Raw genomic sequence first — 15,675 nt, 5'->3', positions numbered from 1 at the left:
CGCTCCCCCGTCGTAGTCTCGGGAACGTCGGCTTCCCCAACTGGAAACTCGCGTGTGTGTTATCGGCGACGGGAAAAACACATTTTCCCAACCACCTACTCACCAACACTAGTGACGAGCGCAGTGTCCCTCTCTGTTTGGCGTTAAAACCTGGTAGGTGCGTTTGTCCTTTTCCTTTCCGATTCCGAGGATGCACGGTTTGGCGCAGGTTTGGGTGGAATTCACGGTATGTTTTTTTCGAGTTTGATTTGTTTGACTTTTTCAAACTTTTTTAAAATGTCGTCGGACAAGTTTATTTAATTTACTAATAAATAATATAATTGAAATAAATTAAAGGCATGAGTCAACTACAGTTTTTAAATGGATTACTGTTGATCAACGAAAGGCAAATTTCCCAACTTTTTCTCGCGAAGCAATTTTGGTATCAAAACCGATAATCGTGGTACAGTTATTCATGATTTACTCATGTTACTAGTGCAATCAATTTAAGTAGTCAGAATTTTTCGTAGGGTGAATGTCAGCGTTTCTATTTCTTGGGCTCCATTTGAACTTTGTCTGTAAATTTTGGTGGGAGAAGTGGGAAAAGCTTGTTTGCAGGCTAGATTTTGCTATAAATTTCAAGCATTAAAACCTGACAAAACATTTTTGTTCCAAAACTTATTACAGTTGACTATCTGGCTATCGATATATTTCTGATATATTTCAGTTCCTTCTATATATATCCACATAGAGAGAGTCCACTGTAGTTTTTGGTTGTCAATATCGAAGAGACCGCAGAGAAAGAGAAGCACAAGAACGATGCAAAATGAAGACTCGATTGGAAATTTGTCTGGTTAGTAGGTATCTTGGCAATGTCCAGCAAACAAAAACAAACGAATGTAATACTCCTTTCAAAACTCCGCCTTGCAAGAAAAATTTGAATACCAGTTATTAAAAGTTATCGGAGCAATTTTATAGGAAATTGACCGGGCTAATATTTTGTGAGGGCTTCCCCTACGATCAAAGAATCCATTTGCAGTTTAGTTCGTCCACCCAGTTATTTCAAACTCATCTATATATATAAAAAATTTCAACGGTTTTGTTCGAACGCGTATCAGTTCAATATGGAGCGTCGGATCGAGGTGCCCTTTGTTGCGTTGGGTTCGTATAAGCCCAAGGAAGGTTCTTACGCCAAAAAGTGGCAACTTTGGCCACTCTGGAACCGATTTCGGAAAATCTGCAGATTGTATGGAAAAAGTTGCGTAAAATCAAATTTTGATCATAAGAGGCTGAACAAGGAAAAAGCTTAAAACGTCAAGCGAAAAAAGAAAAAGACGAAGTTTTTCGGGTAAGGCTTGTTTTCACATAAAAGGTCATTTTTTTAAATGTCTTAGCCGATATACACAGAGAAAAATTATTCCCGAAATCGTGAGTTCTGTTCATGAATTAAAGAACCACGAAGGAATTAATTCAAGAGTATGGTGCATTTGTACTATAAAAGTGAATATATTACTTCGTGGTTCTCAAATTCATTAACACAATTCACGATTTCAGGAATTGATTTTTTTTCAGTGTAGGTAGGTAAAACGGTAAATTTGAGCTATAATAAACATTGAAAATTGAATTCCACATTGGCTGCATATCAGGTGGTATTTGTCAAGATATTAGTAGTGATTTGCCCTTTTCGAATGGTTTTTAAAACTTTTAACCGGATGCAAAAATTAAATTGAATAAAATTAAATTAAATAGAATGTTGACACAGCATAGAATATCAATATTTGTTGGAAGAGTTTGTGTAAGGGGTCGTGCATAAACCACGTGGCCTTTTTTTGGAGAATTTTTGACCCCCCCTCCCCCCTCATGGTTTTTCGTGGTTTCACGCCAAACCCCCATATATGGCCACGTGGCTTTTTCCTCCCAAGTGAAAAATCTTTAAAAAAAAAAAAACAATATAAGTATAGATTTCAAAAATGTTTATGCACAAATGATGTACCGTCAGTGGTGGTGACTTTAAGTCAAAGAACGATATTACTGTTGTTATTTTAACACAATAAAAACATTTCAAATTATATCGAAATAAATATTGTTGGGGAATGCTCCTGAATTTACCAACATTTTTCCAGAATATGGCTAGTATAATCACACCGTTCATAAATGCCAATCGTTTTAAAATTAACTCAAACTCACCCTTTAGAGGGGTGACATTGGGTCAAACAGAAAACATTTTAATTTGTGTAGGTGCTGTAACACCATTAAAACCAATTTAATAATATATAAAAAACAGAAATTCACTTAAAAGTGTGAAAAAAGTATGATATCACTAAGTTTAAGGTAAATAATAACAGTACAACAATTTATTGAAATGGTACAGAAAGTAAAAAATACTCTCAACAAAACAAGCAACTTAGTAAAACATATATGTATTCAAAATTATGGAATTGCAGTGCCATTAATTGCATCCAGAATAAATATGCTTTAAGAATTTAAGCTATTTTTATATATAAACAGCATTCATGATTTAATTTAAATGCGCTTTAAAATATTTTCTTAAAATCGAAATTAATTAAATAGAAAAGTTTTGTTTCAGGAAAATATTTTCATTTTATTTTAAGGAAAATATCTAGTTATGAAAGCTCCTAGTTAATATTTATTTTATTCCAAACATTCATAAAAATCCAAACTAAAGCAACTTTTCTTTTTAATTAAGCATGATTGATCAGTGATCAGTGATTCAGTGTGTCCAAAAAAGTCGAGCTGTTTAATTTTTTTCTCCATACAAGAATCAAAGACAGGGACAAACATTCAATATTACGACCTTTTGAAATGTTAGTCTTATTTTTTTTTTGAAAATATTGATTTCGAAAAGATCGGAAAATTTCACGAAAGTTTTATTTATAAACATTGAAAATCGCATCATTAGTTGCTGAGATATCGACATAAGAAAATTATGGGTTGTTTGGGTAGTAAACATCAATTTTTCTGTTTTAAAATCTTTGCATGGCAATATCTTAGCAACAAAGAATTTTCTCAGCATTTCAAAAATATATTTTTTTCAAAATTAGGCAAACATGAACACTAATTTTTTAAATTAATAACTGCAACTAATTAAAAAAAAAGTTACCTAAAAATACTAACTAATATACTACTGTACTTACTAATAAAATACTAATGTACTTTTAGATTGCAAATTCGATTTTACATCGAAAAATAAAATTGAAATTAAGTTGTGGTCAATACTTCGATTTTTTTTAATCAGTATTGATTCAAAAATTCATAACTCAAATAACGATTTTTTGCCCGTTCTAAAAATTTCTGAAAAGTTGGCACAATTAAAAAATAAATAAAAATAGTGTTTTTTTTGCAAATCATGTTTTAGTGACAAAAAGTGAAATTAAAAATCAGCAAAGTAAATTACCATTTATCATTTTTTCAGTGTAGTCGTTATCCATACCTACAAATTTGCCGAAGACACCACATCGACCAAAAATGTCTTCAAAAGATACAGATTTTTTTAATTTTCATTGCTGCCAAATTTGTATGGAAAACTATATGGACAAACTAATTATGCAAAATGGCTTGGGCACCAAAAAAGGTTTCAGACGGATTAAAAAAATCAAAAAATTAAAATTTAAGAATAAAGACCGATTTTGTATAGAATTGCTCGAAAATCGATTTCGTGTCTTTGGAAAAGTTGTAGACAACGCGCTAAAAACACAGTTCAACAAAAAATCAAATGTTTCTTGTCTCTGAGACGAGAATATGTGTTCCTAGTAGATTTTTGCATGCTGAATCCGAATCCGGGTCCAGAATTGCTCCAAGTGGTCCCAATTTTGAGATACACTCGTTTGAAATGTTAGTTTAGGCCAAAATTAGCTACTTTGTCGACTATTTTACAAAAGAACTATTGAATAAACAACTAAACCAATACATGTATCTTAAAGTTCACGTTTTCCCCTTTCTGAAACACCCCTGGTTTTTAAAATTCGATTGTTTCTACGCATATTTATAGCCATAGCCATATAGAATTTGACTTGCATGCAAGTTGGAAAAACTTGAATGAGAACCAACTGAAAATAAAATTTTAAAATGGCTATAAATATTTTTTAAATAAAGTTGGAACGACGTTTTTGATCGCATAAATTACAGATTTGATCATATCGAGTTCTGCAAAGTTTGAGGATCATCTAGACATCCTTATAATTCACTCAAAAAAAAAAATGTCCCGGTTGGTTGAGTTATGCCCGAGAACCAGCGAGTTGATCTTTTCTAATGAATCTTTTTTTAATGAATTTTATTTATGTTGATTTAGACGGCATTGTACATAAAAAAATACCTACAACTTTGACGATGGATAGTAAACGTGTATTATATAAAATGTTATGTAATATAACAATCCGAACTGTGTAACCCATCAAATAAGGAATATATTTTAGACCAAAATATTCATCAATTTTTTTGGTGAATCTTAAAGTATGTATCGTTCGTTTTTTCGTTAATGGTTATTTTTTTATGTTAGACGTTTCACTTGCAAATGAGGTAGTGAAACTGAAATTTTGCGCGATAATCCTGAAATTGGGGTTTTTAGTTTCTTTGAACTTAAAAATATATTGCATGAGAGAGGAGATACAAGATATCTTGAGTTTGTTTTAAGTGTCAAAAGGAAATCTTTCGATTAAGATTCTTCGATCACTTATAGGACCAGCTACGGTAATTAGCTAAGATCTGAGACTTTGAATTTTTTTTTTCGCAGAGAATCATTTTTAGACACTTCATTTATAATACATATTTAGTTTTTTGCCTTGTTACGAAAATCTTATAAAATTGTCAGCAATATTTATTTTTTAAGTTGTTCCAAAATAGAACTATCAAAGACTACATCTACTTTCAATGCAAATTTGCAAGCACATTTTTAGCTACTTGATACCATCAACAAAAAAATGAAATTGTGTTTGCATTTTGGTACGCATTTTTAGGGTATATTAACTTTGGATACTGTCACTTTATTTTTAACAGCTTTTAAACTTTTGCAAAACGTAGTTACATGAGTATTAAAAAGTGTACATTCAATTACAGGCTCAAAGTATTGATATGAATCTGCCGAAATATATAATTCAATATTGAATTGGAAAATATTATGACATTGAAATATAAGTAATAATTTTAAACACAATAATTGTATGGTTTTGAAGTGTAACAAAAAATGTATGCATATAAGTAAATTCAAAGCGCGTATTTTTTTGTTTTTTTTTAAGAAAAGATTTTTTTAAAGGCCACGTGGTCAGCCGTCGACCCCCCCCCCCTCCCCCCCATGGCTTTTCATGGTTTTTTTTCGGTCGGATTTCGGACCCCCTCCCCCCCCCCTTAAGAAGACCACGTGGTTTATGCACGACCCCTAATAGGTCCTAAAAAAAAGTCTAGAAATGATTTGTTTTCTTAATACTTAATTTTTTTTGTTTTGTTCAGAAACAGAATGACATTTTAAGGAGGTTTGGTTAAATTGTGTTTTTTGAATCTCGCATTTTCACATAAAATTTTCACATTCGCTCCATGCAATTCCACAAAATCGTGACTTCGTGACAACTCACCACCCCCACACTGGTGACGATGGTGTGCGTGACTTTGTGGGCGCCACCACCCACCCACACACACACACACATACGTGCACGCACGCCCTCTGCCACCCGGGGCAGGACAGAGAGAGGACAACACCACTGTTTGGGAACAACTCCTCCACTACTGTGTGCTGGGATCAGCAAAAATCATCCACCATTTGGGGGCCATCGTCGTCGTCGTCGTCGTTGCTGTTGCTGGACTCTACCCAAAAAAAAAAAAGAAAAGAAAAGCAAGGAAACCGTGAAGGAAAAATCCAGCGAAATTTTCACAATTTTAAATGTTGTAATTCGTGAAATTCTGCTGTCCACATACTGCTCTCTGTGTCGTGTTCCAAGTCTGTCGTTCTGTCGAAGGAAAGAAAAAGTTCCCGCGAAAGTTAGCCCCGCAAATTAGAGAAAATTCACCGCGCGACGACTTTGTGAAAAAAGAGAGGAAAATAACGGGGAAAAACAGCAACACAACATACAAATCACCCACCCAAGAAAGAGGGCCAACCCATCAAACGAAACGAATCGAAACGAAAAAGGATTAATTAAAGAAACGTTGTTGAACATTTACTATACAAAAAGTTTATTTTTGCTGAGAAATTGCAGTGTGTGGAAAAGTGCGTGTGATTGTTCCCTTCCCTCTGCGGTGTGTATTTTATTCTGCAGAATTTTTAATTTTTTCATCCCCCCACCAGCGCAAAAGAAACCACCCCCGAAAAGTTAGTTAAAAAAGCAAAGTTTGAGTGTCGTGTAAATAAAGTGAACGAAAGGAAAGCAAAGTTTTAGTTGTGATTTTTTCATTTAAAAAAAAACGCCTCGACGAAAAGAAAAGCAACAAGCGAAAAGTTTAGCGAAATAATCGAAGAAGCAAAAACCACCGCCTGCGGCCACGAGACAAAAAAAGAAGAAGGAAAGAAAGTTTTAAAAGTGTGTTTTTTTATGTTCGTTTGGCTGTTCACATACAAAAACACACACATACACGTGACCACGCGAGATAAGGATCCGGAAGCAACAGCAAGAGCAAGAGCAGAAAATAAAGCAAAAGAGAATCTACATTCGTCCTTAGAACAAACATCGAATTTTACCACAAGATAAAAAAACAAACAGAAACAAAATCACAGAAACGAATAAATAAGCAAAAGCTGAAATAAACCAAAACACACAAGAAGAGACAGAGAAAGGGAGAAAAGAAGGAAAGTGTTGCAAAGTGTACCGAAAGCTTTTTTGTTTTACCTCGTGCATAAAATGTTGAGCATATGATAAGTATACACACAAAGAAAAACGTTCTACAAATTGTTGACACGTTACTAATGATTTAAGAAAACAAAACAAAAAACGTGATAGTGCTTGAAGCAAAAACGAAAAACTTTAAAAGGACAACCCTACCGCATCGCCGTGAAGGAAATGGATCGCTGAGGCACGACAATCCGAGTCCTCGGAAAGTGAAAGCAGCAGCAGCAGAACCACGATTTGTGATCCACAACGACGTCCACACCGGGAGAAATCGTCACCGTGAGTTCGTGAGTGTGAGAGCGTGAAACTAGGGTGGTTCTCCCCGCACTCTCTCTCTCTCTCTCCGCGCTCGGTTAAGTGTAAACCCTTCTCTCCACTCCACGTGGACCGACCCCCCCCCCCCTTTCTTTGCACGCGAGAGAGAACCAACAAGAACTGCGGCAAAAATGGGTGACGCCACGAACAACAAGAAGATTCTGCAAAACATTAAGATGCCAGAGCAGAGCAACGACTACCGGGTGGTGAGTTCGGTCCCGAGATTTAACGGAAATGTTCCGGATTTTTGGCTTCCGCCGGGGTACTTACGCGCTGTTTTGTGTGCTTTGTGTCCTCCAGGTGGTGTTTGGTGCCGGTGGCGTCGGCAAGAGTTCCCTGGTCCTCCGGTTCATCAAGGGAACGTTCCGCGAGAGCTACATCCCGACCATCGAGGACACCTACAGGCAGGTAAGCAAGACCCGTAGTCACACATCAGTCAGGTGTCAGTCAGTGTGTGTGCTCTTGTGTGATAAGTGAGTGACAACGATTTGATGTGTGTGATTGCCTTTTCCCGGTGAAGAAGAGTCTTCTGTCGCCTTGCCTCAATGCGGTGAAAAGTTGCTGTTGGCTTAGAAACAGCAAGGATGAACCGCCACTGCGACTCGGCAGACAGCAGCAGCATTGGGAAGGGTTCGCGTTAAGGACACACCATAAGAACACACGAACATACATACACACACGTGCGATGCGGTATAACCGTCCGTTTTGGGTACTGGCGGCGCCAGTGAATACAGTTCGTGATGTTCTGAACGTCGTGATGATGGTGCGATGATGGGACACTGGACGGTGCAGAAAAAAAATGTAACTAATTTTGTAATGCATTTACAATGTTTTTGGAAAGTTTTTGCATTGAGATTTTTTTTTGACCAACAAATAAGATATGATAGGGTTGGGCTTCTTGGACACGCTCCAATTAACAGAATTGAATTTTAGAGAATTTCCTGCCGATCAATAAAATTGTAAATTTTATTTATCCTTTTTTTTAAATGGTTGCTTATTTTTGCAATATCATTTACTGAAACTATCATTTTACTGAAATCAGTGTTGCGTTCCTCACGCGCTCGTGAGCGCTCATTTTTCGCTCATTCGTGAGGAGGAGCGCTGCGCGAGCTAGCTCACGTTTGCCCGCGCTCACGTTTGCTCCGATTTTTTCAGCTCGCGTTTGCCCCACGCTCGCGCTCGCGCTCATTTTTCGCTCACGGAGCGCTCACTTTGGAAATATCGCGAATCGTTTTACGTTTTTGAGAAAGTTTTTGATTTTCAATCCTAGTTAGATCTTTTGCTTAAGACGCAGCATGTCAGTGGAAATATGACTTAGGAGCATTTTTTTATATTTAAATTGGAATAGCTTATTTTCATTAACAATGTTTTTGAATAATAAATTGGATTCGCAAGGGTCAAACCATATTGGAAACCTACAGTCAGAGTTGAAAATATAAATCAATATTTTCGAATTAATCGGCCTTACCATAATAATAGTTAAGGTAAGCAGAGACAATTGCTGGGGGAAGGGTATGAGCGCATAAACAAAAAGGACTGAAAACTTAGAAAACAATTAATTAATTCAAGAAGATTTATGCTGCGGAAGTTCGATTCAATGTTGTGTGCTTGGTTGATTTAAAAATAACATTAAACTGTTTTATGTACCTTAACAGTTTGTTGACTACCTTTCCAGCGTGCGGGTCAGAATGAGCAAACATTAAAAAGAGACAAGCCGTTTAATAAATCGTTCAGTGCTTGGAAATTTAAAGTTAATCTATCTCTTTCTCATTCTAGAAAATAGGGTAAAATTGTTGACACAGTTCTCTTTTTACAAAAAAGCCTTCAAATTGCTAGTGTTTGAAATAACCAATTTGAATGAAATAATATAAATTGTCATTGTTTTGTTTTACCACATAAAGGGTGGCTCCTCTTCCCCCAAGTAAATTATATTTAATACTTCTCTGAAAATATTCAATTACAGGTTCAATAAATGATTTTTGAATATGGACATTCTCTAAAATGTTCCGAATATGAGGGATGATTATAACATTTCTAAAGCTTACTGCTGATTTTTTTAAAGGTCCAATAAACAAATTTTATTTTTTTGCTTTTTGTGTTTTAAAACCGCCTTGAATCAAAACGTCGGATTCTAAAAACTTAAAATAAACATAATTTGTCAATTAATTCATGTGTTTGTATATATCAGTGAATCTCTTCACGTCAATGAATTTGTACATTAAGAATGAATTAGCTCTTTGTTAGCTAACTCAAGAGTGAATCATTCTGCCCCTTGCCTAATTCTGAATTTAAAATAGAACGTATATTTCGGTTCGCCGACTAAATCCATTTTATTGCATACTTTTGTTTGTTTGACCACCTTTCTTGTTTGTTTTTGCTGCCTGTGCTGAGATAGTTCTAGAAACTTCGTTTCAAACAGGCAGATGCTTCAACAGGGAAAAATTACTACCTACTTTCGCTCACCAGCTCACGTGAGCGCAAAACGCTCCGGTGAGCGTGAGCGAGCACGAGCTACCTGATAAAAACTCACGCTCCAACTGGAGCGAGCAAGCCTTCCGTGAGCGCTCGCTCATTCGCAACCCTGACTGAAATTAACCTTGCATGGCTGAAATTTTTAAACGCATTTATGAAAAATATAAATAAATAGTGAAAAACAGCACATAGTAGGGGACCATAAACCAAGTAGACATTTTTTTTTATTTTCTCACTTTCAAAATCTAATAAGAGTTCTATGTCAAATGCATTTTTTCAATATTTCATCACTGCCATTCTTGCATTTATAGCTTTCAAATTACTTTATGACATTTTTGTCGTAATATTTGAGCTCAACGACCACATTTTTTCCTTTATCCGAACTAGTGCTTGCGAAATTTTGACATTGTTTGTAGATAGCTGACAGAGCACACCAATCGTCTTCACCACGACAACCTGATTTTTAAATTCTTCTTTCGTTCGTTTCACATACAAAGGGATGGGTGCTACGCAAAGTGACTCACACAATCATTGACTTCCCCTCCAGGGAAAAAATCGCTAAAAGAGCAGTCGTTTGACATTCTAGCGAGATTTCCATCATCTCTCCAATGATAGCAATCATATGACTTCGGTCACCACGCAGCGAACTCTAGAAAGAGAGAGGCAAAAACGAGAAAAAGAGAAAGAGCACGTTGTCTCGTTCGAGCGGCTGCTTGAGTGGTGCTCATTTTTCGTTCGTTTCGTCTTCGTGTTTACGTTCACCGACCGTTACCAAGCAATGACGATCATGATAGGCGTTGTGTGTCAGCGATAAAATATCGTTTTGGGAAATGATCGCTGACAGAAAGTTCTGTCGAATATCGAGCAGTCCCATTCAGTGATAGATCCCTTTTCAAGCCTTGATCCGAACATTCGATTATCTGAAATGAAAATTTCCCAAGGACTTCGGAAAACGAGCCTGGACTGTACTTCGATTGATTGGGTTTTTCATAAATAAAAAAAATATAAAAAATGAAATTCCAAGCCACGATTTTAACATTTTGCAGCAATTGAGGTTTCAGAATGCATTAAGTTGTTGTCTTCTTATTCCAAAATTGACAAATTCAATCCTGAACTGATTGTAAAAATAATCAAGCTTCGTTTTAGAAAGCTTTTTGAAGATAATTCTTAAGGGGATGTATAAAAAATCATGTCGATAGTTCCCGTAGTTTTGAAGATACCGAAATGCCCTGCAACAGAAATCTTGGTTCAAAAGTTTATAAATCACGTGCACATGTTTTGAACATTTTAGATGGATTTTTTGTTGTTGAAATAATGTTAAGGTTAACTAATCATGTTAAGGTGGTACTCAGTTGGATTCCCGTAAGCCGTTGTATTCAACAAGAAGAGCGAAATTATCGCCAGCTAGGCGTGGTGCGTATTAAGCACCTTCAACGATACTTTCATGAATTGGGTCCTTAAATGATGCTTAGATTCCTGATATTATTTTTTACAGCGTTAAAGCTTATTTTTCTGAGTACAATGACCCTTTGTACGACCACAAAGAGTTGAAAATGGATTTTTAAATCAATTTGGAAAAATTACCCGCCAGAAAAGTTCCTACTTGACAGCTCGTTCCGAGGGGACCATAGTTGATCCATCTAAAAAATGTTGTCTTGTCAATATTTTGTTTTGCATTAAAATGAAAAAAGTGATCACAAATGGTTTTTCACTGGGTGCTGAAAAGACAGAATGCGTAACGTGATTTCCGAATGATCCCTACTGCTCTTCACTAATACAACTGCACTACAGCTGTAAACATAAACAAAGTAGAAGGCTATGTTCAAGCTCAAGCGTGACATATTTTTTGCTTCTGAAGTGACTTGTTTTGAAACATTTTGGATCTGTTGATTTTAAAGTTTTCGCTGAAAAATTAAGTGTTTTGCGCTTTTTTTGTTCGTAGACTAAATGATGGGCGGCCAAAAGAGTCAATCTATGTTTTCCACGTGACGAACAATTGCGTCAGAAGTGGGTGGAATTTTATGAATCTGAAGAGCAACCGAATGGAAGTTCCATGATTTTGTATCATTGAAGCGCAGTGATAATATCGGAGTAAGTTTTTTCAATATTATTTAGCTGGTGCCATTCATAGCTATTGATAATTCGTCACTAACATTTCAAAAAACCTCATAAACATAGGTTTTGCGTGAGACATAGCGCTTATTCAAATGTTAGCGACAAATTACCTCGACAAAATTTGTTGACTTCGAATACCTCAAAAGCTCGACGCCCTCGACTTTTTTATTCCTGAAAAAAATAAATCATAGATCTATTACAATACTTGCCACTTCTTGGTATCATTTTTCAAACAGTAAATTGGTTCCACTTTGACAGTTCTAAATTGAGGCCGTTTTGCGGACAACTATTCTGCACCCAGGTTTTTCATCGTGTTTTTTTTAACGTTGTACATAAAAATTCACATAGGGCTTTAGTACCCAATTGAGACCATATTAAAAAATGCAATATTTAATCCTACAGCCAAAAGCCAGACTTCATATATTTTTGCATTTTTTTTTTTTTTGAACAAAGTACTTCGAAGAAAATATAATTTTTATCAGTTTACAACGTTTATTTTGATTTTGGATTCAAGAATTTTCTGAACCCCGATCTACAGCTTGGAAGGCGGAAGCGTTACAAGCTGGGTTACGTGGCTCGGTCCTCTAAAATTCAAATTGTAAGCCAAAGTGCGAAAATAGGTCCAGGATAATTCCTTCGTTTTGAACCTTTCTTGTTACAGAAGATAAAAATTCCTTTTGAGAATGAATAATTTAAAATAATCCAAAAATTTATGTAAGTGAAACAAAATTTTCAATAATTTTATTTTGTCTCAAAATCAAAACAATCTAGACTGATTAAATAAATAAGTTTGCAGTAATTTTGGTAATGTCCCAGACTATGCATCTACTCAATTTATTCAATCTAAATAATAACTTTTAAACAGAAAACAAGAAATTTCAGGTACAAATGTCTTGCTAAAAGCTTAATTTTTCACAACGAAATATTTTATTTTGCACCTTCAATAGCTATTTATTAGTTAAAAGTTGCCACCCTGCGATAAGTCAAAATCTGGAGTTTTTTTATGAAAAGGTCCAATAAACCAAATTTCCAGTTTTTGCTTTTTGGGTGTTTTTGAAACCGCCTTGAGTCAGGGGTATTAAAAAACACCCAAAAAGCAAAAACTGAAAATTTGTTTTATTGGACCTTTTCAAAAAAAAAAAAAAACTCCAGAAATGTATTATCCGAGGTTGAAATTCATAATCATTAAAAATATAATCACTTTTCAGGATCAAGCATTGAATTATTTATTTTTTATGGATACTCCTTAACGTATCAGCACTTGGAATCAAATTATTCTGATCAGGATAAAAACTGGTGGGTTTATTATGCATACCACAAAAAGTAAGAATCTATATTTTTATCCAAATAGTTCCAAAAATGCAAAACAATATCGTCGACCAGTGTAATCATCGCAATACTGAATAATAAACAAGCCCCAAAAAGGAAGCGTGCTGAACGTTCAAAATTTCACAACTACTGCACAGTTTTGCATAGCAACCCCCATCCCAAGCAAATCTATGGTGTGTGAGTGTGTGTGTGTGTGTGTGCTTCTGGGTTCGTGTGCTTGCACACCAAATTGTACCTCTGTTTGATGATGATCACATAAATGGAAAAATACCAACGACGGCGGGAAAGAGCGGAAAATCCCACAAAATGACGTACTCACTTTCATTGATAAAACAACGGATTCCGCCTTCAAGGCGGAATGAAGAAGAAGAAGAGGAAAAAGAAGCCAAACAGCAATACAAAAACACACAGACCCACAACATTGGGGCTGATTTTCTCGGGCAGCCTTTTCGCTTGAATACCAATTTGGTGTGTGCGCTCGGATGAAAGAGAGCGGTGAGTATCCGTTACTTTCGAGCTTCATTCATCAGGCTCGGCGGTGGTGGGGGTGGAGAAGCATGGTGCGTCACGCGGGTGGTGCGGGCGATTGGGTGTTGAGAGATCTATTTTTGACGCGACGCCCCGACGACGTGTGTGTGTGGGGGTTGGTTTCTGGTCGAGTCTGTAGTTCAGCTCTCCAGGTGCAGGAGCAGGGATATTTTTGGACCAAATCCAGAACCCGGTTTCGACACCCACACGCGTCTGCTTTATGGGTGATTTTGGTTTTTGTGGGTGTAAATATCGTGGTGATTAGGCTTATTGAGGTGGTTTAAAATGGGATGAACTTGAATGTCTGGTTTGGGTTACTTTTGAAAGAGGCTTAATTTATGGTTACTTTAAAAGGATAGTAATTTGGGTCTGTAGACGAAAACAGTTTCATTTAAAACTTTAATTTAAAATTGTCGCATGTGCAACAGTGCACTTGCAATGTGACACACTCTTTGTGTTCCAATAACAGTGCATTAGCATAGATATGAAATTCATCTTGCTCAACTCTCTTCCCGTTGATGACAGAAAGGGAGAGGATGCTATATAAATGATGCAATTTCCCAGCATCCCTCCCACATGAGTCATTCGTTTCCATTTTTATTAATATTTGCAATCGTTTCCATCTTTTCTCTGTTTCTTTTTTTATTCCCCTTGTGGGGTGGCACAGGTGATTAGCTGCAATAAGAACATATGCACACTGCAGATCACCGATACGACCGGGTCGCACCAGTTCCCGGCCATGCAGCGGCTTTCCATCACCAAGGGACATGCCTTCATCCTGGTGTACTCTGTGTGCTCGAAGCAGAGCCTGGAGGAGCTTAAGCCAATCTGGAGCCTCATCCGGGAGCTCAAGGTATAGTGGGAAGAGGGAGCACGGTGTGTTTTATCAATGAAAATGTTTGAAAAAAAAAAAAAATCTTTTTAGGGCGACGAAATCTCGCAGATTCCAGTCATGCTGGTGGGCAACAAGTGCGACGAGCCGGAGGAGCTGCGCGAAGTGACCAACATCGAGGGCCAAACCGAAGCTGCCACCTGGGGGATCTCGTTCATGGAGACCTCCGCCAAGGAGAACCACAACGTCACCGAGCTGTTCCAGGTTTGTGATTGAATTTCAAATTGTCGAGAATTACGTTAAAAACCATAACTTTTTTAGGAGTTGCTAAACATGGAGAAGAACCGAAACGTGTCCCTGCAGCTCGACGGCAAAAACAAGAAGAAAAAGGAAAAGAAAATGCTAAAGGAAAAGGCCAAGGAGGAGAAGCTTCTCAAGGAAAAGAAGGAAAAGGCGAAACAGCAAGCCAAGGAGAAGGAAAAACAAACAGCAAAAGAGGCAAAGGAGGCGAAGAAAAGGAGGAACCCAAGGACAAGGCAGCGAACGGAACCAACGCCAAGGGCGGCAAGGACAAGGACAAGGACGGGGCGGCCGGGGCCGCGGCGGGAGCCGAGGGCGAAGCCAGCGGAACGCTGAAGGAAAAGTGCAAAGTGATGTAATGCAATGTTGATGTGGTGCACTCGAAACAAAACACACACTAAAACACTCTCTCACACACACACACACACACAGACTTACACAAAACACAGAACAATAACTTAACAAAAACACAACACGAAACAACTTCTATCGAACGAAAATAAACAAAAAAAAAATCAACAAGCAAACAACAAGAACAACAAAAAAATCGAATAAAATCGAAATCGTAAAAAAAGCAAAGCTAAGCAAAAAAGGTTAAAAACAAATCGAAGAAAGGAAAAGGGACATACACATTATCAGGTTTTAAATCGATTTTAGACGCTAAAAAACACACACAAACACAAACTTAATTGATTAAACCAACAAAAGAGAATAAAAAAACACAAGCGGAAGAATGATCAGAAAAATGATATTATACAACATAATTATATTTATATATACCGAAAACAAAAAAAAATATTATGTACATATGATAGTGCTAATTTAAAATTATAATGCAACGTAGAAACAAGCAGACGCTTATACTTCATGATATGCCATTAAAAATCACTAGCAAATATAGCAAATTATTATATATTTTGCTTCGATAATTCAATAAATTTGAATAAATCGTTAAATTAAAAACCAGCACAA

At 36.5% G+C, this 15,675-nt stretch overlaps 1 protein-coding gene across 1 annotated transcript; it reads left to right on the top strand.

The window, feature by feature from the left end:
- Nucleotides 1-5,689: 5,689 nt before the first annotated feature.
- On the top strand, nt 5,690-15,675 carry LOC6035199 (GTP-binding protein Di-Ras2). Its single transcript, XM_038258619.1, is given in 6 exon segments — nt 5,690-7,333; nt 7,428-7,535; nt 14,239-14,424; nt 14,497-14,667; nt 14,725-14,916; nt 14,919-15,675. Coding segments are annotated over 6 exon segments (876 nt in total). The 5' UTR covers nt 5,690-7,258; the 3' UTR covers nt 15,063-15,675.

This window comes from Culex quinquefasciatus, chromosome 1 (genome assembly GCF_015732765.1).
Source record: "Culex quinquefasciatus strain JHB chromosome 1, VPISU_Cqui_1.0_pri_paternal, whole genome shotgun sequence".
Classification (NCBI taxonomy): domain Eukaryota; kingdom Metazoa; phylum Arthropoda; class Insecta; order Diptera; family Culicidae; genus Culex; species Culex quinquefasciatus.
This window is presented reverse-complemented; position numbering and strand designations above follow the sequence as displayed.